The sequence below is a fragment of the Mauremys mutica genome, chromosome 1 (genome assembly GCF_020497125.1).
Source record: "Mauremys mutica isolate MM-2020 ecotype Southern chromosome 1, ASM2049712v1, whole genome shotgun sequence".
Lineage (NCBI taxonomy): Eukaryota > Metazoa > Chordata > Testudines > Geoemydidae > Mauremys > Mauremys mutica.
In genome coordinates, this window is record NC_059072.1 from 339,918,723 (window position 1) to 339,946,427 (window position 27,705).

At 41.1% G+C, this 27,705-nt stretch overlaps 1 protein-coding gene across 1 annotated transcript; it reads left to right on the top strand.

Annotated features, from left to right (window-relative positions):
- The first annotated feature begins 1,500 nt into the window (after positions 1-1,500).
- On the top strand, positions 1,501-27,705 carry CHORDC1 (cysteine and histidine rich domain containing 1). The gene is made up of 11 exons (XM_045020079.1): positions 1,501-1,760; positions 6,476-6,525; positions 11,416-11,472; positions 12,714-12,874; positions 15,055-15,158; positions 16,687-16,745; positions 18,551-18,621; positions 19,095-19,200; positions 21,913-22,032; positions 23,107-23,169; positions 23,923-27,705. The coding sequence occupies exons 1-11, from the start codon at positions 1,697-1,699 to the stop codon at positions 24,073-24,075; spliced, it is 1,008 nt and encodes a 335-aa protein (XP_044876014.1). The 5' UTR covers positions 1,501-1,696; the 3' UTR covers positions 24,076-27,705.

Here is a 27,705-nt window from a genome sequence, read left to right on the forward strand (position 1 = left end):
GGGTTAGTGTTTATGTTGTATGGTGTGCGGTTGCTGGTGAGTATTTGCTTCAGGTTGGGAAGCTGTCTATAAGCGAGGACTGACCTGTCTCCCAAGATCTGTGAGAGTGAGGGATCATCTTTAAGGATAGGTTGTAAATCTTTGATGATGCGCTGGAGAGGTTTTAGTTGGGGGCTGTAGGTGATTGCTAGTGGTGTTCTGTTATTTTCTTTTTTAGGCCTGTCCTGTAGTAGGTGGCTTCTGGGTACTCTTCTGGCTCTGTCAATCTGTTATTTCACTTCAGCAGGTGGGTATTGTAGGTTTAAGAATGCTTGATAGAGATCTTGTAGGTGTTTATCTCTGTCCAAGGGATTGGAGCGAATACGGTTGTATCTTAGAGCTTGGCTGTAGAACACTTCAACCTTTATAACCACTCAGTGACAGACTTGAAGGTGGCAATTTTGCAACAAAAAAACTTCAAAAACAGACTCCAAAGAGAGACTGCTGAACTTGAATTAATATGCAAACTAGATACCATTAACTGTGGTCTAAATAAAGACTGGGAATGGTTGGGTCATTACACCAATTGAATCTATTTCCCTATGTTAAGTTCTCCTCACACCTTCTATGGGCCATCTTAATTATCACTTCAAAAAGTTTTTTTTCCTCCTGCTAACGATAGCTCATCTCAATTGATTCGACTCTGCCTGTTGGTATGCATACTTCCACCTTTTCATGTTCTCTGTATGTATAAATATCTCCTGTCTGTGTGTTCCATTCTATGCATCCGAAGAAGTGAGCTTTAGCTCACGAAAGCTCATGCTAAAATAAATTTGTTAGTCTTTAAGGTGCCACAAGTACTCCTGTTTTTTTTTTTTTTTTTGCAGATACAGACTAACACGGCTGCTACTCTGAAATCTGTCTCTAATATGAGCCGTCTCCTCCTACAGGCCTTAGATCTTATTTCGAGCTTGTAGGAGATACCCCACGCTGCTTTCCTTCTCCCCCCCCGCTCTGCTCCTCCCTTTGCTGCTTCCCTTCTCCCCTTTACTTCCTCCACTCCCCTTCCCCCTACCGGGGGAGCCCGCCAAGGGTACTGTCCCAACCCGGGGTGAGGGGGCTGCATTCGCCTTAATTACCCCCGTGCCCTGCCTTCCCTGCCCGCCCCACTCAAGTCTGCTGCGGTCGGCCTTCCTACCCCCAGCGTTCCTCACTGCGCATGCGCTCTTAGTCCCACTCGGTCTAGCGAGTTCGCCTCCTTTCGGCCAGTTCTAGCCCCTCCCTTTAGAATCTCACGTCGGAGCCTTTAGAAGCTCCGCCTCCTTCCTTCCTTCGGAAACAATGCCCGTTCCGTTCCCCCGGCTTCTACACATCGCGCCTGCGCACTTGTCCTCGCCGGAAACTCCTCCTTCCCTTCTTCCTAGCCCCGCCCCCGGCAACTCTGCCCCACCCCTTAGCTTCTATGCAATACGCCTGCTGCGCCTGCGCTCCCCTCCCGGAGCCGGCCCTTCGCCCCGTCCCGGAGCTACTACGCGTGCGCTAAACCCCGCTGCTTCTCGTTTTGTCCCGAAATTCCGCGAAGGTTCCCGAAGGCTCCGCTCGGCTTTTTCCGGAGAGACTCGAGAGCGAGGCGGAGGCCTCGCCGCTTCCTGTCTCCCGGCTCGCTGCTGTTGCCGGCTCCGGTGCTGCCGTAACCGGCTCTTCAGCTCCGCCCGCCATGTCCCAGCTCTGCTACAACCGGGGCTGCGGCCAGCGCTTCGACCCCAGCGCCAACACGGAGGGTACGAGCCGGGCGGAGGGGGCTGCGAGGCGGCCCCCGCCCCCTGCCGCTGCTTACCTGGGGGCGCCTGGCTTAGGGTCTAAAGGGCTGGGGGGGGCCGGGTCCCGTTGGGTTACGCGAGGGGGGCTGCGCTGATGGAGGGCGGCCGGCCAAGGGAGCCTGGGGCTGCGCTGTTCTGGGGGGGGGAGCCTGAGGGGCTGCGCTGTTCTGGGGGGGGGGGGAGCCTGAGGGGCTGCCCTGTTCTGGGGGGGGGGAGCCTGAGGGGCTGCCCGGTTCTGGGGGGGGGGGGAGCCAGAGGGGCTGCGCCGTTCTGGGGGGGGGGAGAGCCTGAGGGGCTGCGCCGTTCTGGGGGGGGGGGAGAGCTTGAGGGGCTGCGCCGTTCTGGGGGGGGGGAGAGCCTGAGGGGCTGCGCTGTTCTGGGGGGGGGGGAGCCTGAGGGGGAGCAGAGGCTGTGCTGTTTTGGGGGGGAGCCTGAGGGGCTGTGCTGTTTTGGGGGGGAGCCTGAGGGGCTGTGCTGTTTTGGGGGGGAGCCTAGAGGGGCTGCGCCGTTTTTGGGGGGGGGGAACCTGAGGGGCTGCGCCGTTTGGGGGGGGGGAACCTGAGGGGCTGTGCTGTTTTTGGGGGGGGAGCAGAGGCTGTGCTGTTTGGGAGGGGGGAGCCTAGAGGGGAGGAGGGGCTGTGCTGTTTGGGGGGGTGAGTCTGGGGGAGCCTGTTAAGTGCTGGGCTGTGTTTATTGGGGGGAGCCTGGTAGGCAGGGGGGAGGGATGTGCTGATATTGGGAACCTGGGGGGGGGGGGGGACACAGGCAAATAACACAAGTATGTAGGGACAAAGTTAGAAAGGCTAAGGCACAAACCAAGATTAAACTAGCTAGTGACATAAAGAGTAACAAGAACACAATTGACAAATACATTAAGAGCAAGAGGAAGACCAAAAACAGGGTAGGTCCATTATTTAATAACCGGGGGGAAACAATAACATAAAATATGGAAATGGCAGAAGTTATAAATGACCTTTTTGTATCAGTTTTCACCAAAAAATGTCTAATAGCGATTGGCTGTCTAAAATAGTGAATTCCAGTGAAAATGAGGTAGAATAGGAGGCTAAAATAGGGAAAGAACAAGTTAAAAATTACTTAAACAAATTAATGTATTCAAGTCACCAGGGCTTGATTAAATGCATCCTAGAATACTCAAGGAGCTGACTGAGGAGGTATTTGAGCCATTAGCGATTATCTTAAAAAAGTTAGGGACAACAGGCGAGATTCCAGAAGACTGGAAAGGGGTAAATATAGTGCCCAGCTATAAAAAGGGAAATAAAGACAACCCAGGGAATTACAGGCCAATCAGCTTAACTTTAGTAACCAGAAAGAGACTGTAGCAAATAATTAAGCAATCAAACACCTAGACACCTAGATGGTGATAAGTAACAGCATGCATTTGTCAAGAATAAATCATGTCAAACCAACCTAGTAGCCTTTGACATTTTAACAAGCCTTGTGGATGGGGAAGGAAGTGGTGGATACTGTCTCTCGTGACCATCTCATAAACAAACTAGGGAAATACAGACTAGATGGTGCTACTATTAGGTGGGTATATAACTGGTTGGAAAACCATTCCCAGAGAGTAATCATCAATGATTCACAGTCAAGCTGGAAAGGCATTAAGTGTGGTACCACAGAGATCAGTCCTGGGTCCAGTTGTGGGCTGGTGTCATTCAGACATGTGAAAAAGACATCCCCCTGAGTGAGGTGGGTTACATCGATCTAAGCGCTGTCCACACCAACGCTATGTCAGCGTAAGACGCTGTCCCACCAACATAGTTTCCGCCTCTCGTGGAGGCAGAGTAATTAATCCAATTGGAGAGTGCTCTCCTGTTGGCATAGCATGACTTTACCAGACGTGCTACAGCGGCGCAGCTGCATCAGTGCAGCTGTGCTGATGTAGCGCTGTGGTGTAGACTTGCCATTAGATAATGGCACAGAAAGTATACTTAAAGTTTGTGGACACTACCAAGCCGGGAGGGGTTGCAAGTGCTTTGGAGGATAGGATTATAATTCAAAATGATGGGCAAACTGGAGAAATGGTCTGAAGAAAATAGGATGAAATTCAGTGAGAATAAATGCAAAGTACTCCACTTAGGAAGGAACAATCAGTTGCACATATACAAAATGGGAAATTAATGCATGGGAAGGAGTACTGTAGAAAGGGATCTTGGGGTCACAGTGGATCGCAAGCTAAGTATCAGTGAAGAGTGTAACATGGCTGCAAAAAAAGAAAAAAGCAAATATCATTCTAGGATATATTAGCATGAGTGGTGTAAGATACAAGAAATAATTCTTCCCATCTTCTCCGTGCTGATTAGGCCTCAATTGGAGTATTGTGTCCAGTTCTGGGCTATGCATTTCAGGAAAGATGTGGACAAATTGGAGAAAGTCCAGAGGAGAGCAACAAAAATGATCAAAGGTCTAGAAAACATGACCTGTGAGGAAAGATTGAAAAAATTGAGTGAGTTTAGTCTGGAGAAGAGAAGACTGAGGGGGACATAAGTTTTCAAGTACAGTAACTCCTCACTTAACATTGTAGTTATGTTCCTGAAAAATGCAACTTTAAGTGAAACGATGTTAAACGAATCCAATTTTCCCATAAGATTTAATGTAAATGCGGGGGGTTAGATTCCAAGGAAATTATTTTTGGGCAGACAAAAGGCATTTTATACTGTACAGTACTGTACTGTGGTTTGGAAGTGCCCCGTCTTACCCCATGCAGGCACAGCCCACTGAAGGCAAGGACACTAGGAAGCACCTTCACAGCGGCGGCGGCGGCTTCCCCAGAGAAGAACAGGTGCCGACTTTGCTGGGGGGTGCTGCAAGCCCTCCTCTTCCTGTTCCCGCTCCACTCCAGGCCCACATCTTCCCACCCCCACTCCACCTCCTCTCTGGAGCAGCCACATCCCCATTCCACCCCCGCCCCCCCAAAGACCTAAGCTGTTTGGCAGTGGGGGAAGCGCTGGGAGAGAGGGGGAGGAGGCGGAGAAGAAGAACTTGTGCAGTGCTTCCATGTAAAGTTGCTGCTCTTCCACAGAATCTTACAAACAATGGACAGAGCAGGCAGCCAAACGACGTTATGAGGGACCATTGCACAACTTTAAATGAGCATGTTCCCTAATTGAGACTTATCTTTGAAACAATATTAAGCGGGAGGACCTTAAGTGAGGAGTTACTGTACATAAAAGGTTGTTACAAGAAGTTGGGAGAAAAATTGTGTTCCTTAACTTCTGGGGATAGGACAAGGAGCAATGGCAGGTTTAGGTTGGACATTAGGAAAAACTTCCTAACTGTCAGGGTGGTTAAACACTGGAATGAATTGTCCAGAGAGGTGGTGTAATCTCCATCATTGGGGAGATTTTTAAGAGCAGGTTAGACAAGCACTTGTCAGGGATGGTGTAGATAATACTTAGCCCTGCCATGAGTGTAGGGGACTGGAGTGGATGACTTCTCAAGGTCCCCTCCAGTCCGATAATTCTAACGCAGGGGCTCACCCATCTTGTTTCTCTAATATAACTAGGACCGACTGGGCTACAACAACAGTGCATAATTGCAGTGTAGACATACCCACAGGTAACAAGTGGTAAGCCTGTTCTGCACATGGCCTGATTATATTCTTGTGTCTCTTTCATCAGTGATGTCCTGAGTTGGAACAAAGCAAAGGATACATACTGGCTGTAGCTAGTTCATGGGATATGGCGCCTTTGGCTTCTAGGGCACAGACTCGGATATGGTTCTGTTCGTCCATTTTAGAGTTGGGACAGTGGGAGAACCTGATACTTTAGCCTATGATTTAAGGTTAAGATTTTGTCTGTTATTTTTAGAAAAAGTCATGAACAGTCGCAGGCAATAAACAAAAATTTACGGAAGCTGTGGCTTTTACTAAAAATAACAGGAGGGCTGACTGCTGGGCAGGACTGACAGCCTGAACCCTGCCACCGGGGGAGAGAAGGGGAATCCAGCCCCCAGCAGTTGACCACTGTGGGGGCCCTGGCTTATAGATTGTGATCATGCCACCTCATAACTTTCTCTTTATTAAGCTAAGCAGATGGAGTTCATTGAGTCTTTGGCTATAAGGCATGCTTTGCAATCCTTCAAGTTTGTGAACACCAGATAAGGTTCCACGCTGCCTTAAATCTTAGGTGCCTTTGGCTTAGGAGGCTTGAATCCATCTCCCAAACAGCTGTAAATAGTCGTGTTGAGTGTTGCAAAATTGAGCTGAGAATCAGTGCCCTTCAAATGGACCAGGCTGACATTTGTCTCCCTTTCTACTGGGATACCAGTTAAGGTTGACTCTATATGAGTGCTCATTATGGTCCCCAAAAGATCCCCTGATAAATGTAGTAAAGGTTATTTTATTTATGCGCTTATATTGTGGTGTATATGGCCCAAAAAAATTTTTTTTCTACCTTAAGGAACTTAGTCTAAATAGGTTCTATATGGTTCCATATATACTGTCTGAATGCTTGTTCTGTCAAGTCTGAATTTGCTCTCCTGGGGAGTTTTCTTCAGTTTAAAAGAGTAATGGGAAAGGGGTGGACGGTGGAGCTCATGTGCGATTCAAATGTGTGGAGTTCTGGCTGTAATTGTGTTTAGACGAATAGTTGCAGGGTTTTTTGGTTCACTTAATTTGCATTTTCATTTAGTACGGCATTTTTCTTTTCTTTCAGATTCATGCACATATCATCCAGGTGTACCGGTCTTTCATGATGCTCTAAAGGTGGGTATGCCAGGATATAGGTAGTGAAAGGTTCTTTAAATCCTTAGATAGGTTGTATCGGTAGTATCATAGAATCTCAGGGTTGAAAGGGACCTCAGGAGGTCATCTAGTCCAACCCCCTGCTCAAAGCAGGACCAAACCCAACTAAGTCATCCCAGCCAGGGCTTTGTCAAGCCTGACCTTAAAAACCTCTAAGGAAGGAGATTCCACTACCTCCCTAGGTAACCCATTCCAGTTCTTCACCACCCTACTAGTGAAAAAGTTTTTCCTAATATCCAACCTAAACCTCCCCCTCTGCAACTTGAGACCATTACTCCTTGTTCTGTCATCTTCTACCACTGAGAACAGTCTAGATCCATCCCCTTTGGAACCCCCTTTCAGGTAGTTGAAGACTAAACAATCCCAGTTCCCTCAGCCTCTCCTCGTAAGTCATGTGCTCCAGCCCCCTAATCATTTTTGTTGCCCTCCGCTGGACTCTCTCCAATTTATCCACATCCTTCTTGTAGTGTGGAGCCCAAAACTGGACACAGTACTCCAAATGAGGCCTCACCAGTGCTGAGTAGAGGGGAATGATCACATCCCTTGATCTGCTGGAAATGCCCCTACTTATACAACCCAAAATGCCATTAGCCTTCTTGGCAACAAGGGCACACTGTTGACTCATATTCAGCTTTTCGTCCACCGTAACCCTAGGTCCTTTTCTGCAGAACTGCTGCCCAGCCATTCGGTCCCTAGTCTGTAGCAGTGCATGGGATTCTTCCGTCCTAAGTGCAGGACTCTGCACTTGTCCTTGTTGAACCTCATCATATTTCTTTTGGCCCAATCCTCTAATTTGTCTAGGTTCCTCTGTATCCTATCCCTACCCTCCAGCGTATCAACCACTCCTCCCAGTTTAGTGTCATCTGCAAACTTGCTAAGGGTGCAGTCCACACCATCCTCCAGATCGTTAATGAAGATATTGAATAAAACCGGCCCCAGCACCGACCCTTGGGGCACTCCACTTGATACCGGCTGCCAACTAGACATGGAACCATTGATCACTACCCGTTGAGCCCGACCGTCTAGCCAGTTTTCTATCCACCTTACCGTCCATTCATCCAGCCCATACTTCTTTAACTTGCTGGCAAGAATACTGTGGGAGACTGTATCAAAAGCTTTGCTAAAGTCCAGAAATAGTACATCCACTGCTTTCCCCTCATCCACAGAGCCGGTTATCTCGTCATAGAAGGCAATTAGGTTAGTCAGGCATGACTTGCCCTTGGTGAATCCATGCTGACTGTTCCTGATCACTTTCCCCTCCTTTAAGTGGTTCAGGATTGATTCCTTGAGGACCTGTTCCATGATTTTTCCAGGGACTGAGGTGAGACTGACTGGCCTGTAGTTCCCTGGATCTTCCTTCTTCCCTTTTTTAAAGATGGGCACTACAATAGCTTTTTTCCAGTCATCCGGGACCTCCCCCGATCGCCATGATTTTTCAAAGATAATGGCCAATGGCTCTGCAATCTAATCGGCCAACTCCTTTAGCATCCTCGGATGCAGCGCATCCAGCCCCGTGGACTTGTGCTCGTCCAGCTTTCCTAAATAGCCCCGAACTACTTCTTTCTCCACAGAGGCTGGTCACCTCCTCCCCATACCGTGCTGCAGAGTGCAGCTGTCTGGGAGCTGACCTTGTCTGTGAAGACAGAGGCAAAAAAAGTATTGAGTACACTAGCTTTCTCCACATCCTCTGTCACTAGGTTCCCTCCCTCATTCAGCAAGGGGCCCACACTTTACTTGACTTTCTTCCTGTTGCTAACATACCTAAAGAAACCCTTCTTGTTACTCCTAACATCTCTGGCTAGCTGCAACTCCAAGTGTGATTTGGCCTTCCTGATTTCACACCTGCATGCCTGAACAATACTTTTATACTCCTCCCTGGTTATTTGTCCAATCTTCCACTTCTTGTAAGCTGTTCTTTTGTGTACTATCAGTAGTGCTGTGCTCCAACTCAGTCAATGATGTAGAAAATGTCCTTTCTCTGGAATTCAACCAAACCCCCCAGAAATGGCATTTATCCAAAATTGAAAAAGAAAACGACTATTGGCTAGACTCAAGCAATAAGTAACAGGTACATTGTTTGACCACTCATTGCAGCAGGTGATTATTATTTTTCTATTATTAATCTCAAACTGAGCATGTTGTTTAAGCATTACATATCCTATATCATTTTGTGACAAATGTATTGCCTTACCACAGCCATGTAAAACGCACTGCATGTAGAACTGTTTTCGATTATAGACATTTTAGAATTTCAGTACACACAATTTAAAATTTGTTATTCTTTCTATTCTTTTTGCATTTTAAAGAAAATTATATCTCTCAAAAACTGACTAATACACTTTGGAAAGGTTAGAGCTTTTTCTCAGTAGTCTCTTGGGGTAGGTCTACACTTACCGCGCGGGTCGACGCGGAGAGTTCGAACTATCGCGTCTAATCTAGACGCAATAGTTCGAACTCCCCGCGCGCTCCGGTCGACTCCGAAACTCCACCACTGCAAACGGCGGTGGCGAAGTCGACCTTGGAGCCGCGGACTTCGATCCCGCGGCGTCCGGACGGGTGAGTAGTTCAAACCAGGGTACTTCGAATTCAGCTACGCTATTCACGTAGCTGAATTTGCGTACCCTAGTTCGACCCCCCATTCTTAGTGTAGACCAGGCCTTGTTTATATCAGCAGTTCTTAAACTGTGATCTGTGGATCATTGGTGGTCCAGGAAGCATTTGTTGATGGCCTTCAGGGACCAGGCTGGTCATATGTTGTTGATTCTCCACAATTTTGGAAGTTAAGTTTCATTAAGACAGTAAAAAATATATTAAATACTTTTATTTGTCCAGGTAAGCAATTAGTGTAGTCACCATGGAGAGATTGTATAGAAAAATCTGAGAATTCTTGGCTTGTAAAAAGGACAAAGGCAGAATTCCTTCATGAAGACCATCTGACTCTAAATGAAGTTAATGTGAAGTTTGGAAGAGGCAAAATGATAGCTTTAAAATATTGACTGTAAGAAATAAGGAATGGGAAAAACAATCATAAGACCATCTCAAACCTGTAAGGTTCATGAATTTGCGAATGATTATACAGTGTGGGAGAGGACTTGAAAAGAGCCTGCTTGCCTTCAGCTTGCTATAAGAAAGAGATGAGAAGCAGTAGTTAGTCCCATGAGGAAAAGCCAGAAGGTGGAGGAATGGAATTTCCTCAAAACCTTCCTCTTTTCCAATTTTGTGCTGAGGCACCATCAGAAATGGCCGTGATTGAGAGGAGAGATGTGCCCAAGATATTCCTTGGTAATGATAGGAGTGAGCAGCACAGCTTACTAGCTGGCTATGAATAGCTATTGAAAAATTGATTGAAGCTGAATACCAGAATTTTAGACAGAAATAATATCCAGAGTATTTACTAATGGACAGCCTATCCTAAATTCTCAATTAGTGTGGGTCAGTCTACACTCATTGCTATATTTGCTTTCCACAAGCTACTCTTAGTATAACTTTTTACAAGTGATGTACCCAAATAACTGGATGCTAATATTTTAACTGTATTGCTAAATGTATTAACCTCTATTTGGGATATTGCAGATTATGTACTATATATATGTTATGATTTTTAAACCAGACTTTGTACTTTTGAATAATTTAGGCATTATAGATCTATAGACACTCTTTCTTTAACCTGTGTATTATATAATTTTAACATTAGCTTTAATAAAAAAAATTAAATCAGCATTTGTTACAAAAAAAATACACATTCTACCTCCCTTTTTTCTCCTCCCGTCATTTCCTGGTCTCACTGAAAATTTATAGTGAGCCCCATTGGGTATAATTTTCCTTCTAATATGTGTCTTAAATAACCTAAACAATAAATGCTGTCTTACTGTTCACAATATATTGGCTGTGTAAAAGATGAATGTTTAGAGGAAACGGGGGGCATTATTTTGCATTAGTTCAAAGAAAAAGCGTCTCCCATTGTCATGTCTCTTAGTCTGCTGCAGAAATACATTGTTAGTCAATGTATCTTTTGTAATACCAAATTAAAGGTTCTTTGAGTTTCCAGATAAGTTGTTTTGTGTGCAGTAAGATATGTTTTTCTAGCATCAGGACTGTCTTGTCTGGTATGATAAATGTTGGTTTTGAGTTGACCTGATTTGAGCAGATGACTGTCTACGTCAAAGATGACACTAGAGGAGAGGGAATGAAGGAGGCTGACATAAAATAGGTCTATGACTCTCCAAAGTTAAGGAAGACATTTCTGTCCATGCTACATTGCTCTTGAAAATACGGACTATGTCCATAGCATTAGCAGGTGAACTCAACCTCAGAGAGATTTATTTTAGTTTGCCTATTTTTTCATATTGAATCAGACCCTTGCACAGCATAGAAGTATTGTTTCAGTAAGTTTTGATGGTGCTTTATGATGAAGTCAGCAAATGTTGACTAGTGATAGCAGCTGTAGAAGTCTTTACATTTTCAAAAATAGAGATGATCAGCAGTGTCCAAGGGAGAAGAGAGTGTTAAGACAGGGGTTCTCAAACTGAGGGTTGGGTCCCCTCTGGGAGTCATGAGGTTATTAAATGGGGGGTCGCGAACTGTCAGCCTCCTCCCCAAACTCCGCTTCACCTCCAGCTTTATAATGCTGTTAAATATATAAAAATGTGTTTTTAATTTATAAGGGGGGGTCGCACTCAGAGGCTTGCTAGATGAAAGGGTCACCAGTACGAAAGTTTGAGAACCACTGTATTTAAGACTATAAAGCAGCATATGCTGGAAAGAATTATCACCAACCTTTTGCTTCTAATGAACTGTTACTGATAAAACTGTGTTTGCATTTCTCTCATTATTTTATTCCAAATTTTATAGGGCTGGTCATGTTGTAAGAGAAGAACAACAGACTTCTCTGACTTCTTAAGCATTGCGGTATGTATTGGTGATTTAAAATATATATATATTATTGCATTTTGTCTAGCTTATCTGTTATGCTATCAAAAATGTTTAGTATAAAAAAAATCATAGAATTAGATGGTACATTAAGCAAATTTTAAATGGATACATCTCGTTAAACCAAAATCATTTTGAATCAAACAGTGAAGCAAGGCACTCTTTCTCCTTGTGGACTACTTAGATGTTAAGTTTCAATTTCTAAATTTCAGCAATTTATTAATTGGTTGTGTCAAAATGTGTTTATAATATTATAAAAATATGAGGCCAGGAGAAGAAAGGATGGTGTTTTTACACTCTTTGTCTAAGTCAGAGGTTCTAAAATTGTGGTTCATCAGCTCCATTTAGGTGGTCTATGGATAGTTCCCTCTAAGGTGTGCACCTGGGTGGCCCCGCACAAGAGAATGAAGGGCCACCCACCTAATTAGTGGAGCTGCATAGGGTGAGACGAAGTGGGGTGAATTTGGGATGTTCCGGGCTGCGTTGGCCAGAGAAAGAGGTGACTTTCCCTAGCTCCAGGGCTGCAGTTCCTGGGGAGAGACGGCCCTCCTTCTCAGCCCTAGCTCGGGGGCTGCCGCAGCGGGGGAGAGAGGGAGAGACCCTCCTTCTTCCTAGCCCCAGCTTGGGGGCTGCCGTGGTGGGGGAGAGAGGGCACATCAGTTGCATTAGAAAGGTAAGACTACTGATATTAAAATATGAGTTGTGTGCTTTTATCTGTAGAACAAAAAAAGTTTTGGGGGTTTTTTTTGGTTGTTTATTTAATATAGCGCTTTTATAATGCACTTTACAATAGTTAGCTAACGGTGCAAACAACATTTGGAAAGATCATTAAGTGGTCCGCCAAGACACTCAGCAATTTTCAAGTGGTCTGCGGAAAAAAAGTTTGAAAGCCACTGGTCTAAATCATAAACAACTAAAGAGATTTTGCTCAAATTTTAAAAAACAAAAAACAAACGCTCTTAACAAGCGTAGAACACTTCATATAAGTGTCCCAGATAGTTTGTTTATATATCTGAAAATCAGGAGATGCAGATGTTAATTAAACCATTTTTCAACTTGAGTTATAGAATTTGTTGCAAAGCAGCCACTAGAACTGAGTGAAGGATGAGGGTGAAAAATTAAACTGCATTAGTTCATTTAAACTTGGATAATAGTTTGGTTTTGGACTTTGCACATGAAGTTTTTTTTTTTCACATATGTTTCTATGTCATCTACAACAGGGCTGTACAAAGGGTCTTCATAATAGTGAGAAACCCCCTGAGCCTGTGAAACCTGAAGTCAAAACTACCTCTGAGCGAAAGGAGCTAGCTGAACTGAAACCTAAATTTCAGGAGCATATAATTCGGGCACCAAAGCCAGTGGAAACCATTAATAGGCCAAGGTACAGTATATTGAACTGGCATTTGTGCCAAATTTGTTTCCAAGGCTAACTTAGAACTTGTTTTGGTTATTGCCATTGATTTTATTTGGAAGGTACTATGGTGACAAGCAGCAGCATTACATCTTAAAATAGATATCCTAACCCTTCATTATATATTACATAATTTTCAAGTGGACATTAATTTATTAAGTCAGACATTTTTTCAAAGCTAGCAATGACAATATTTATATTACAGCTTTTGGTTTTATATGGCATCTCTTATATGAATTGAATTCAAAATATTTTAGTTACATGCTGTGGAAGCATAGGCAAATGAAATGACCATTGTGTACTTGAGAATAGCATGTACACTGTTTTTAGATGTCTTGGTAGGATAATTGGCAACAGTATTTAAGTTATTTCTAATTTTGATCTGGACTTGCCTGAAATATGGACATAAAGGAGCCATTGGTTAACATCTCTTCTGAAGGACAGAAACATAGTACAGAACCCCTCAGTGTTGTCATTGTATAGGAGCCAAAGTTCTAGTGTGGAACTTTGTGGGCAAGAATACTGATAACTGAGCTATGTAGACAGTGATATTCTTACTGGAATATACAATTTTTATTTATTTCTTAACTTTGTAATCAGACCTTAAAACACACAATGAGAAATTAAACACATACGTTAGTTATATTTGTCAATTTAGCATTCTGCCACAAGAAGTAAAGCCACTCTACCAAATCAAATAATGTGACTTTTATCTAAATCACTCTTAACTTTCACCTCAGGTTCTTTAATGCTTGTGATTAAAATATGGGCTGCATCTACTCTTGGGTTTCAACTGTTCTGTTCTAAGATACCTTCTTGTAGATAAGGTGACAGATAATACAAATAATAATAAATAATAAATGTTGTCTTAGTGCCTAGGAGCCATAGAGAAGGAACAAAACCCCATGGTGCTAGGCGCTGTACAAACACAGAACAAAAAGACAGACCCTGCTCCAAAGATCTTACAATCTAAGTGTAAAACAAGACAATATAGGAATACAGCCAGATAGGGAAGTACAAGGAAACAGTGAGATAATGTGTTAGCATAAGCAATGGTCTCAGCACACTAGTGGCTTAACTGTTGTCAAGTTTTTGTAGGCATTCTGGCAAAGGAGAGTTTTCAGGAGTCTAATGAAGTAGCTCTGCAGATGTTTACAGGGAATTGCTCAAGCATGAGGGACAGCATAGGAGAAAGCATGAAGGTTTTTGTTTCAAAATTTTCAAAGTCTGCTAATGGGGGCTGGCCTCATGAGCCTATTGGAGGCAGGAGTCAACATCTCATTATTGAATGAGAGATTGGGGAGAGGTCATGAAGGGCCTTGAAAATGAAGACCTGCAGCTTTTGTTTGATACAGTAAAGAAGGGGGAGCCAGTGGAGACAGGGCCGGCTCTACTGGTTTCGCCGCCCCAAGCAGTGCGCCGAATTGCCGCCGCAGACGGCGAGGGCAGTCCATGTGCCGTTAGGGCAGCACGCGCGTTTCCGCGGCGGCAGTTGCGGAAATGCACTTGCCACCCTAGTGGCACACCGACTGCCCCCGCCGTCTGTGGCGGCAATTCGGAGTGCTGCTTGGGGGCAAAAACACACAGACTGCAGCTCCTTGCAGATTGCCACCCCAAGCACCTGCTTGGAATGCTGGGGCCTGGAGCCAGCCCTGAGTGGAGAGAGCCGAAGAGGGAGTGACATGGCCAAAGCGATGGGCTAGGTAAATGATCTTTGTAGCAGTGTTCTGAAAACATCTTTTAGGGTACAGCTGCTGTGTGATCTTCTGAGTGTAGCCCTGGCTCTAATAAAACACCATGACTGGGAATCTGAGTCACATGTAACAGCTGAAGTCTCTCAACCTAGAGTACAGATATTGTCTTTGACAACTCTTCTAGTTGATTTTCCCAACCCACTAACATTAATTTGAGCTTGACTGAATTAAGACTCAGCCAGCTTGCCATCATCAATTGTATAATTTCATAACGAGACTTCATTCTCTTGGTATTTTGTAGTGGCTGATTGAGATGGCTTTTTTTTTTCTATGTCATGTCAGAGTGATGGTGAAGAGTATTCTAATCTTGTCACAGCAGAGGTTTGAAAGGTATCCCTTGTCATATTACATAATTTATTTTGACCAAGATAACATGAATACATTTAAATATTTTAGCCCAGATGAGCCAATGACAAGCTTACAGCTGAAAGTATCAGCTTCCCTGAAACAAGCACTAGATAAACTGAAACTATCATCAGAGAATGAACAAGAAAAAAAAGGTAAGAATCTGTAACAACAAAATGAGATGCCAAAGACACACTTGTTGCCATATCCTTAGATAAATGGTAGAATGTCTCAGGTGCCAGTGTTTCAGAATTAATGACTTTACAAAGATATTCAAGAACCACATATTCCAGCAAATTACTTCCACAGAAGGCAGCAATTTAATTGAAACTGACACCATGAGAGAAACATGTTTCTTTAAGCAGTTTATTCAAACCGTCAATGGTGTGTATTGTATACACCTTACTTCAGGAAGTTAGGTATTTGTTATCCCTGGCATATTTTTCCAAACAGTTTCAATGGAAAAACTGTTTTCACTTGGAACAATAGACATTCCAGGTAATTGAAAATAGATAGACCAAGATAATCAAGATTGGATGTCTTTCTAAATGATATTTTCTAGGAGTTGTTTTGGGAGAGTTCTGTGGCCTATGGCTCTATGTTATAGAGGAGTTCAGATTAGCTGGTCACAATGCTCACTTTTGGCCTTGGAATCTAGGAATTACATTTGTATGGTCTCTTTGTAGATCATAGAATCTCAGGGTTGGAAGGGACCTCAGGAGGTCATCTAGTTCAACCCCCTGCTCAAAGCAGGACCAAACCCAACTAAATCATCCCAGCCAGGGCTTTGTCAAGCCTGACCTTAAAAACCTTTAAGGAAGGAGATTCCATCAACAATATGGGAACAATATGTTCCCATATTGTTTACACCAGAACTAAAGCCCTCTTTCCAAGGGAAATGGCCCTGGCTTTCCAAAAAAAAATATTTGTAGAGGTTCTAGTTGTCGAGATAATGTCTCCTAGGACTGCTATCTTGGCTGTTTTAAAAATCTATCACAATTAAATCATTGCATAATAACTCCAAAGTGGATGTATGCAATATATAATGTAAAGAAGAAAGTCCTTTAATTTATCAACAAAAACTATGAATTTAAAATCTGGAGAGTTTTAAACTCTGGGATAGCCCTGTATGAAGTATAGAGTACTACCATATTAGAAATACAATTACAACATAGTAACAGTTTTCAGAAAGAGGAGTTCATATTAAGGCACCTGCCTGTGGGAGGGTTGTTTTTTTTTGGTTTGTTTTTTTCCCCCGCACCTAAAGTACTGAGCAGTCATCAGCTCCCAATAACCTCCAGAACTGCTTGTGTAATTCCTCCCTGAACATTCCAGCATGCAAGGCAAATGCATCCTCTTCTGTGCTCCCTTATGTGGTGCACAATGCTTCCCTCAGCACACCAGCTCAGTGTGCAGATATAGAAGTGTACTGGGGTCATGGTCCTGTCTGATCTCTGATCGCATTAGGGAACATATAGGAAGTAGTTTCTGTATGTATTTCTGGCAGGCCTTTGTGTAGGGTGCAAAAAATGAGGGATGCTCCTTGTACTCTTTCACCTACCATCTATGGACATATGGAAGGGTCTGTCAGAATCTAGACTTTAAGTAAATTAAATATTTGATATTTATAAAATGGCATTTTTATATTTATAGTAAGGATATCTATATGCCTTAATTTTACAGAAGAGGACAGTGATGAGATCAAAATTGGGACGTCATGTAAAAATGGAGGCTGTTTGAAGGTAAATAACTGTTTTATTCCTTCTGTTTATAGTATACCTATAGAATCCTAAGAACATGAACAAGTCAGTATTTTAAAACACATTACAAAGTAATTCAGAGTCCAAACAAGGTCCACAAGTCTTAATAAATAGATACACCTTTCAACGTATTCAAAAGGTCAAAATGTAGGTTCTTTGGGGCCAATGAGTTAGTAATCTCAAGAGTTGAGGCCCATCACTGAGATTTCTGGGCCCCAAATTAAAAGCGTAGGAGTTTGTCAGTCTGAGTGTCTCTGATACTTTAGTCCAGCAGTTAAAAATTAGGTTGAGTGAGGTGGTACCAAACTATGAAAGGCTTTATTGATAAATATTTTGAATTTCTCCTGGCAACTAGTGAAGTTCTCCTGCAATCTATGCAGTACCTACTAATCAAACAATCTTTGCTACCTACCTCAGAACACTGAGTAAGGAAGCAACCACATTTTACACTTCAACCATAAAACCATTCTTCCAGTACCACCTAAATTGTCTCAGGACGTATCTACACTGCAATTAAAAACCTGCACCTGGCCTATGCCAACTGACTTGGGCTCAGGCTTAGGGGCAGTTTAACTACAATAAAGACATTTGGGCTTGGGCTGGAACCCAGCCTCTAGGACTCTGTGAGGTCCCAGAGTTCAGGATGCAGTCTAAGGCCTGGTCTACACTAAGGGGGAGGAGGGGTCGAACTAAGGTACGCAAGTTCAGCTAGAACTCGAAGTACCCTAGTTCGAACAACTCACCCGTCCAGACGCCGCGGGATCGAAGTCCGCGGCTCCAAGGTCGACTCCGCCACCGCCGTTTGCAGTGGTGGAGTTCCGGAGTCAACCGGAGCACGCGGGGAGTTCGAACTATCGCATCTTGATTAGACGCGATAGTTCGAACTCCGAGAAGTCGAACTGTCCGCGTCGATCCGCGCAGTAAGTATAGACCTACCCTGAGAGAGAATGTCTACACCGTAATTAAACAGCCCCTTCGCCTGAATTCCATGAGCCCAATTCAGCTGGCGTGGGCCAGCTGCAGGTGTCTTTAATTGCAGTGTAGACATACCCTCACTTTTTCCCCGGACAACCTTCCATTGAACAGGAGGGATGCAAACTAAAAATCTGTAACAACCACAAGGTCTGAAGGATTCTTTGTTCTTTATCATTGAGGCTCTCCTGGTGAGGGTGGTGTTTGCACTGAGGTTGTGACCTTCTTTACTGGACTGCAGTAGTCCTGTCAATTGGATTACGAGGGACTCGTATTACAATTAATAGATCCTTGTGTTGCTAAACACCTAGCAGTACATTGGGCCGCTTCCTTTTATGATGCTTCATTTTGGTGACATTTTTACTGGGTGAATGACCTCATTTTAAGCTTGCAGTTTTTTAATAATAGGCCAGATATATTACTACTTCACCTGTGTGTGTATGTGTACATGTGCACACTTGGTTCACTTGTGAAAAATGTGAAAACAGAGTTGAACAGTTCTGGATTTCTCTTTAAGAAGAGGTTAAACTAGTCTTTGAGTACTAATACCGATAGTATATCGATATCTCACAGAGTCAATATAAAGGATACTTTTAAAGCGGATGGGGGGAGGCACTTTTTATGAAGATTGAATGAATGTCTCTATTTGAGTTTATTTTGCAGCATAGAGGAAGAAAGAGCCCTTTTTTGGTTTGTTTCAAATGTATTACTACATATTGGTCAGTGTTTGCAATCTGTTTTGCGAATTGTTCTGTTCTAATAGTTTTCCTGAAAAGAGAGAAATCATTTTTTAAAAAAATGTTGTGTTTCACCAGACATTTGAAGGACCACAGAGCACAGAAGAAATATGCATATACCATTCTGGAGTACCTATATTCCACGAAGGGTTAGTATTATGCAATTAATAGAATTTGCTTCCATAAATTCTCTATAATCACTCTTTCTAAATACATATGTAGTTGGTTATTTTTAAAAGGAATTTTACACTGTTAAAATTCTTAATAGTGCTCAATGTTTCTAAATATTTGACTTGTGTATGTATTATGGCTAAAGTTAAGATTTTTGTTGTGGTTATTTTTAATGAAAGTCAGGGACAGGCCACAGGCAATAAAGAAAAATTAATGGAAGCCCATCACCTGTCTCTGACTTTTACTAAAAAAAATCCTGACAAATGGGGATCTCTGGGATCCACCTGCTGCCCGTGAGCTCCAGGGTTCTTCCGTGATGGCTGGGAGCTGAAGCAGAAAATGTCAGAGGTCTCTGGAAATCATGTATTCTGTGACTTCCATGACCTCTGTGACATAATTTTAGCCTCAATTATGGCTTGTTAAATTATTGTCTTTTGAAATTCCTTCAAAGGATGAAGTACTGGAGCTGTTGTAAGAGAAAAACTTCTGATTTTAATACATTCTTATCTCAAGAAGGCTGTACAACAGGAACACACGTGTGGACTAAAAAGGATGCTGTAAGTAGTACTAACTTTGCCATTGACAATTGGTTACTTAACTTCCAAGTAAGTATAGTGGTGGGCTGAATTCCAGCTTTAGTTAAACAAAGACTAATAATTCTCCTGCCTCCAGAATTATACAATTTCTCTAATATGTGTTGATGAGTGTTGAGAGCATTTAATTAGATTAATAATGGAGCCAAAGCTAATCTGAGTAAAATACTGTACTTGTCTGTATACAACCACACCTTTTATTGAAGAATATATTGTGAAATAACATAAAATAAAATAAACCCACTGTTTGTATGCATTCTCATATTTCTAAACAATTCTGTAAGGCTTTTTTAGGTGATAGACTTTCCAACCCAGCACTTATAAATGTTACTCATATGCTAACAAAGAGCCCCAAAATTTTCACAGAAAAACATCTTCCTAAAACTAGGACTAGAATACATTTAAATAGACTAAAATAATCTTGCTTGCCAAAATCTCATTCACACTGGAGAAGACACAGAAATAGTGAGTGTTCTAGGGCTGAAACTGGTGGGAATATTACTTTTCTATCCTCTCCAAACACCATTTTACACTGGGTTTTTCTTTGTTCTAAAGCATAGTGCATTGCTTGGTTTGATTATTTGTATGGTAGGACACAGAATGTGCTTTTTGCTTATAGCTGTTCCATAGCAGAGCTGAGAATAAACCAGACAGGTTAATATAGACTTGTATTTTCCTTTGTTTTACTTATGGTAATATATGAAGAGGTTGTGTGAGGATGCTACAAGACTAGAGTGGTGTTACACTGAAACAATGTAGCTGAGCACTTTCAAATTTAGAAATACTATCCGGTCATGTTCTGCTCTTAGATGTTTATACCAACTCCATTGTCAATATCTTCTCTGCTCCTGACCTACAAAATAAGATCCATACAGCAAATGTAGCATTGTTAAAAGGAAGAAAAGAGGTGTACCTAGGTGCTATCCCTTCCCCTAGTCGCATGTTTCCCCCCAAGCCCGCTTAATCTCTTGAAAACACAGAATTTTTGTCAGTTCTCTGTCACTTCCTGATTGTAACTGTATTCCTCAGTTTTTCTTGAAGTAGAAAAATGAGGATAAAAGGACTTGAGTGCGTGTGCAAGGAGGGTGGAGAAATCCCTTTAAAAGGAAAAAGTTAAACCTCATTTTTTAGTTGTAGCAACTTCAGTAAAATAGCTGGCTCCTATCCCGGTGGGGATAGTAGCAAAATCATGTGTTTCATGGTAGTCTGTATTCCCAGCTGGCTGGTCTCTGCTGTGGGAAGGTGGCTGAAATGCTGTCACTAATGCTTTCATACAGCCTAGCAACTGCCTCACTGGGCCAACCACAGTATATTAGCTGTACTAGATGCTCTAGTTCAAGGTAGCTATGTTGCGATCCAGTGGTCTGCAGTAATGTGCTCAAACTTCTATCCCCTTTCTTCCAGCAAAGTGTAAGTACCATTACCCGGGAGTCTAGCATCCTCTTTCTCTTCTTTAACTTCACCCTCCCACCAAACAAGAAAGATGGGCCCCTGGGAAAACCTTGGTTTCTTTCCCACGTGGTACCTCTTTCCACATTCCATCTCTCCCTGGGTAACTCTGTTTTTATTTCTTTAGCAAAGGAGTTGAGAGTCTTGTTTCCTTTTGTCTAGAACAGAAAGTACCAAATTCAGGGAGCCCAGAGATGTTTTTGTTTTGTTTTTTCTGTCATACCATTGAATGGATTTAGTCTTTCCTCCTTCCTTCCCTTGTCCCATTCTCTGTACTCTTCCCACCAGAAGCCACTGTGGAGTGTTCTGTGACGTATTTGTTGCAGCAGTAATATGAAGCCCTCTCTCCAGTGCCCTTTTACTGCCTGGTTCAAGTTTAGACAACAGGCTGTCCAGTCAATTACTGTGAGATTTTTCTCATTCGCACTAATACTTCCTTCAAGCATTAGAAAGGGTATGAATCTGAGCATCTGATCTTGCATAATTGGTACTTCATAGATGATATGAAAAATTCCTCTTCAGCTAGATTCCCAATCTAGGAGATATGCCAATAGTATAGCTTGAACTGATGGAGCGTTCTAGTAGTAGTGCCCATTGGAATGCTCTTGTATCTCTTTTCCCTGACTGTATGGCCCTGACCTAGAGGGTGGGGCTATAAAAGGGATGGGGGTTGTAGGCTATTAGAAAGTTTTAATTAATGTCACTTCTGTTTTGCTGGATGGGATGCCCCCCTAATGTTATAGGATGGAGATACTTGACAAGGAAAAACTATATACTAGGATAGTTTTCCTTCACCTGTCATACCTTCCGCCCCTATTCTATTATCCTTGCTTTTGTATATACAACTTTATATCTCTAATATTAAGTTTTGGATCCGCTTGTCAAATGATAGAGTTAAGAAATGGCTCCTTGCTAAAGAGAGAGATTTCTCCACTGAGATTTTTTTACTTTTGCCTAGAAGGTAGATCTATAATCCTTTCTGTGTGGAATCTTGATTTGTAGGATGGGGGAGGGCCCTCAAACACTTAACATTATGTAATTTTTCCTTAACATTAGTAGGGTTCCTGCACACACATCTAAATGCAGAATTTAATCCTGTACTAGTTATATTTATTCTTCATTAAAATGTTGTCCTACATGACATTTTTCAGAGCAATTTTTAAAAAATGTATCCTGAATGTAGAGTTCCAATACTGTATTTTTCCAAAATACACCTTTGTTTTGTAGGGGAAAAAAGTAGTTCCATGTAGGCATGATTGGCATCAAACTGGAGGTGAAGTGACTATTTCAATATATGCGAAAAATTCACTTCCTGAACTTAGCCATGTAGAAGCAAATAGCACAATGGTAAGTATGTTTATTTTATTTTAAATAAATAAATATTTCCTTTTTTTCTAAACTTGATGTTTAAATATAGCAAAATATAAATTGCTTGGATGTACTCTTGTGCATAAATATTAAAACACAATCTTTTTGCTCTTTTGAGGAAACACAAGTAAAATGCTGTAACAATCTTCTTCTGTGAGACAAAATTCTTTTTAACAGTTTCAGTTGTCAAAGTTAGACTCAGGACTCACAGTTTGTCAGACCACTCTGTTTTATTAGCACAGCGCTCTGCTAATAACACCCAGATAATGTGAGCCCCATGCAAGGCACAAACTATCTTATTTATACAGATAAAAGGGCGAGAACTTAACAAGGTAACAAAGGAAGCAGAATCTGATAAGTTTACCAGGGCTAGACATGCATAGCTTATTTCCTTACAAACAATTACCGATCTTCTGTTAATGTTTCGCCATTAGCACCATTGTTTATGCCTAATATTTCTTTTCCTGGCACCTCTATTTCAACATATCTTATTTCTGCGGAAAGGTACATACAACATTTCTTTAATCCATTCTTATTTTTACAGTATAATTCATTCTACTTTCACACAGTCTTGGTAGACTTGCAGGTTGCTAAGCATTTTGTGCCTTTTTGTTCCTTTAGACAAACTTCTTACATTTAAATCTTTACAAAACTTTTTTTTAAAAAGCTTACATAATTTTATTACAAAATATTTTCTAAATTTTTATTCTAGGTGTTTAAAAGTAAGCAGACTCTCTCTTATGATATGTAGCTTCACAGATACTGCGCTATGGCACAGATTTTTACAATGAAATATTCTAATTTGTGATTCCATAAATACACATTTTGGAAAATTGTATTGCCTAATACCGGCATCATTGATACCTTCTTCTACAGGTGCATGTTGCCTCCCGTGGCCCTGATCCTTCATCAGGATCCATTTGCACAGACCTCTGTTTGTGTGGAGTCCTGGTGACTTCAGTGATGTAGGATTAGGCTCCTAATCTCATAGTTTTTATTTTAAATTTAGTCACATGACATTAATAAATCTCTTCTGTATTTTTTCTCATTTAGCTAAATATCCATATTATTTTTGAAGGAGATAAAGAATTTGATCGCAATGTGAAATTGTGGGGAGTAAGTATAATAACCTTGAATGGTTTGTTAAAACTTTTACTCAGTTTCACCCTCAGCCAAAGCTTTTTTCAGAATAGTTTTGTTTTTTCTAAAACTATCACACTTCTACAGGTCTGGATTAACAAAAGAAGTTCATTTGTTAAGGATTTACCAGTCTAAGTATAGTTGCATATAATTGCATATGCCAAACTTGTGTATGCATACAGTAGCATGCATATTCTACATACATATGCATGCCAGTTTCTCTCTTCATGGCTCAGAGGAGGGGTACTTAATAGATGGACCATGGGTCAAATCTGGACTTCCAGATGATTTTGGTAAAAAAACAAAAAACCCAGAGAAAATATAATCATTATTGGAGTTTGAACTTTGGCTATACCTTGACCAAGAAATCTGGACCTTGAGAAAACATAATTGATTACCGTGGCTTAGTATAGGAAAGGGCTGAGGCTGCACAACTTTCCCCGGAACCCAGAGGCAATGCACTTTAAAAGCTGATCTTTCCCTCCAGTGGACTGCTTCCTGGGGGCATCGGGGGCAACTATGTTTTATAGATTTACTCCATTTTTTTAAATTTTGCAAATATTTGGGGATGGAACAGTCCTAGGTAAATTCCATCCTATACTGTTGCCAGAGCCAAACATTTGGAGACTACAAAATTCCCATAATGCGTGCTGAGCATATAGTAATTGTTTACATATTTCCAACAGTCTTATTCCTAAATTTAAGTGAAACATACTTGTTCTGTTCCAGGTAATTGATGTGAAGAGGAGTTATGTAAACATGACAGCTACGAAGATTGAGCTCACTATGAGGAAAGCAGAGCCCATGTTATGGGCAAGCCTTGAACTACCAATACCTAAAACACAGCAAAAACAAAATGAAGATATTACAGATCAAGAATGAATCCTAAAGATATACAGACTGTTTCCTGATTGTGAAAGTGGTGACTTGCTACTGTAATGCATTTCCTTTTAAGACTATTTTATATAAGATCACTTTTTACAATACATCTTGCATTCCAGATCAGGGCAAGCACTCCATTATGTAAAAACCTAGTGCTTGCCCTGATCTGGAATGCAAGGTGTATTGTAAGTTTATTGGAGCTTAGTCCACACTGTGCATTAACATTTCAAGCATCGTATTTGGACTGGAGCTACCGGAGTAATCGATGTTAGACTGCATACAGTTTGCTATATATCTTACTGAAATAAGGATACAAGATATGAGTCTATGGAATGATTAGCATGATTCCCGTGGTCTAGAATAAACAAATTTGATATTCAAACATCAGTAATAAATCCAGAAAGAAAGTAGATGCTACTCAGATTCTTTCCTTTTGTCTTATGAAAGTGACAATGATGGCTGCATATTCCACTTCTGCAGTGGTGAGGTCACTAGTTTTTGAAGGGCTCAGGTAGTTACTAGCTTTTTCACCATCTTGTTGTCTGGACCTGCTCTGAGAAATTTTAGATTACACTTGGTAAAAGCACTGGTGCACTATCAACACTAGTACTGTTACCAGTAGAAGTGCAACATTAGAAGACTTGCTGAAAAATTCTGTTACAACTGGAGGGGGGGAGTTCATGAAAATTTTTCCCCGCTACCACCCCCGTTTTGATTTCTAAATTTTAAATAATCCTAAAACAAAAGGAAATGGAGCAAGGTACTGATTTGATAGCTTAGCCTCCCAGCTCTGGAAACCTACACATTAGAGACCATCTCAAAACCACTAAGCCAGTTAATGTAAGGGATTTTGCAAGGTCTCTAACATTTGTTAGCTACCACCCAAAAATGCTCACAGTTGTTCATCTGTCTCAAAGAGGGTAAATATTGAAGCAGGAGAGGATAATGCAGACAGTATTTGATGTGTTGACTGATCTATGTAAGGAAGATTAATGTTTCCATGCAGTATGCCTGAATCTAGCTATTGAGGGTTATTGTCTTTCTCTGAGTATTAAATTCACTAAAGGAAAAGTTTGAAAAGAAAAACTAAAAAGTAACAAGCCTCATAATGATATACCAGTTTCAGGTAAACACAACTGTTTACCTGAAAAACAGTTTAAAAAAAATAAAAAAATTAAAGATCGTTATTTAAATGTTTTTATTTTAAATTCTTTTGGTTAGTACTTCCAGAAGAAAACTAGCAGCATATTTTTGTTTTCAGTTCAAGGGTAGAGGCCTTGCTGCCAAAATCCTGGGATATTGTGAAAATCTGTGACTGAGCTCTAGGCCATAGCTGATGCTGAAACTGCATCTATAAAAGTAAGTTTAGGGCTGTAATTAAAAAAAAAAAAAAAAAAAAAAAAACCCAAAACCCTCTACAGCTATGTAGATCACTTTGTGTGTAGGTCAACTTCTATCTAATTAAAACTTACCATAGAAAACTTTAAAGCCCCAATTCACTTTACAGACTCAGGCTGTACACTGGAGTTGGAAGGTGTAATGTACCAAGGGTCTTGGACAGGATTGTACTTGGTGTGGCTAGCCTCTCCTGATCCCACAGCTACACTTCATGTGGGTGTGTCAACTCAAGCTAGAAACTACACCTTCCTGCTCCAGGATAGACATACCCTCTCTTATGCAGGGACATAAGCAATTCACAATGCTTGTGATATCATTTTTCCATCCTGACAGACATGGAATGGGGAGCAAAAAGAATGTTTACAGTTGGCAAGATGGGAGTGCGTAGTGGGTTTATGTATATAACAGTGGATATGAGAAACATCTTTGAAAGCTTAAGAAGAAAGGTAGTTTAACTAATCTTTAGGGTCTTTTACCTGTGTAGACTTGAGTTCAGGGTTCTATCTACAGCAAAGACATAACTAATGCTGAAAAACGGGTAGGAAATATAGAATAATGCATATATATTTACAGAGAAACTGATTTAGTGTTTGAGATTGGGACTTTCAAAGGGGCTGAGGAAGTTAGTTGCTCAACTTTGAAAACCCCAGCTCTAGGTGCTACACAAAACTATACAGTTTAACATTTTATCTATGCTTTGTTTTATGTAATACCATGTAAAATGCCTTAAAGTAGTAGGGTCCAGGCTTTCAAAAGTATATACATGAAAATACATCTGTATTCTTTGCATGTGGAAACTTGTAAGAGCTCATCAGGCATTGTGTGTACACACAAGTGCATGCTTTTCTAAGTCTAATATTGTGGCATTACTTACTTCACTGGAGGGAGTATTCCAGAGACCCCCTCTAGTGAAGTAAGTAATGCCCCTTTACAGAAATGCTAGTAAATATTCCACCTCTGCTCCCCTTTTGCACTCAGCCTGATAATTAGACTCTGAAACACAACTAAGAGGAAAGTCAGGCATTACTACTTATGTTCCATGTCTTTAATAGAAAATTGTAGATACTTAGAGCTTGATAATGACAAAATCAAAACTTTCCCATCACTGTAATAGAAATAAATTAGTTTTTTAATATTTCTGTTTAAGAAAGTTCAAACAGTTTCTTCTCTTAAAATTAAGACTATATATATAGATATATATAGATATATAATCATCATAGCTTTGCACTGGCCATAATATGGTTTTAAGAATAAATGGGCCAAAGTCTCAGCTGGTGTAAATTGGCATAAATCCATTGACTTTAATGGAATTACACCAATTTACATCTGAAAATATAGCTTTTTTTTCTATTCCTCTGCATGTTCACCTAGCAGCATACTATTGAGCTATATCATCTTTGATTGAGAATTAGAAAATTTTGAACAAACCTTGCCAGTGCCCAGAAACTATCTTTACAACACCGCAGATAGGTTGTGTCTTCAAGAAATAAAAAGATTTTGATCTGATGGTTACCTTTTTTTAGTGGAACTCTATTAGTATGACACTGAACTCTTGTCAGCAAATGGGAAGGGAAGGTGAATTGAGGTTATAATTACTACGCTAAACTATTAGATACTTCAGAAATCTGTATTTAGAAGGGGGGGAGCTTTTAAAAGAGGTTGAAGAGGAATTTTCTAATAGAGATATTTTTATCATTAAATTATAATGAAATTGTAAATATTTGCATGAAGTAAACCATAATCAGCTTGGTCTGAATGATTCCTGGCAGTCAAGATTGCCATATCTCATAGCTTCATTGTGCTACCTTTAACAGGTTGGTTTGCCTGCTGCAATCTGTGGAAATTAGTTTTATATTTTTATATTACACAGAACTCTTACAAAACTATACTGTATTTATTGTATATTCTTAAACATGGCATGAGAATTGATAAATACTGTAGCTGTTAAATTCATTGTTTATATTCCATATTACTACTACAAATTGCACTTATCCATATTCAGAAAAATTATTTTACCTTAATGAAGTACTCTAGGTGTCTGGAACACTGTTTTAGGGTGGTAAATATTTTGCCATTACAAAAAACATGTGCATTACTGTTTTGTCCATGTTTTCTTCTGCATGGGTGTCTGATTTGTCCTATTCATGTAACTTGGTTATGTGAACCTTTTCTTGGCATGCTCATGTCATCATGCTCTAGTTTTGAATAAATTCTTACTATTGGCTGGTTATA

Excerpts from the sequence above, each read along its gene's own strand:
- CHORDC1 (XM_045020079.1), top strand. The coding sequence starts at position 1,697 with ATGTCCCAGCTCTGCTACAACCGGGGCTGCGGCCAGCGCTTCGACCCC. Across the intron at positions 6,526-11,415 it reads TCTTTCATGATGCTCTAAAG|GGCTGGTCATGTTGTAAGAG; the intron begins GTGGGTATGCCA and ends CAAATTTTATAG. Across the intron at positions 23,170-23,922 it reads GCAATGTGAAATTGTGGGGA|GTAATTGATGTGAAGAGGAG; the intron begins GTAAGTATAATA and ends GTTCTGTTCCAG.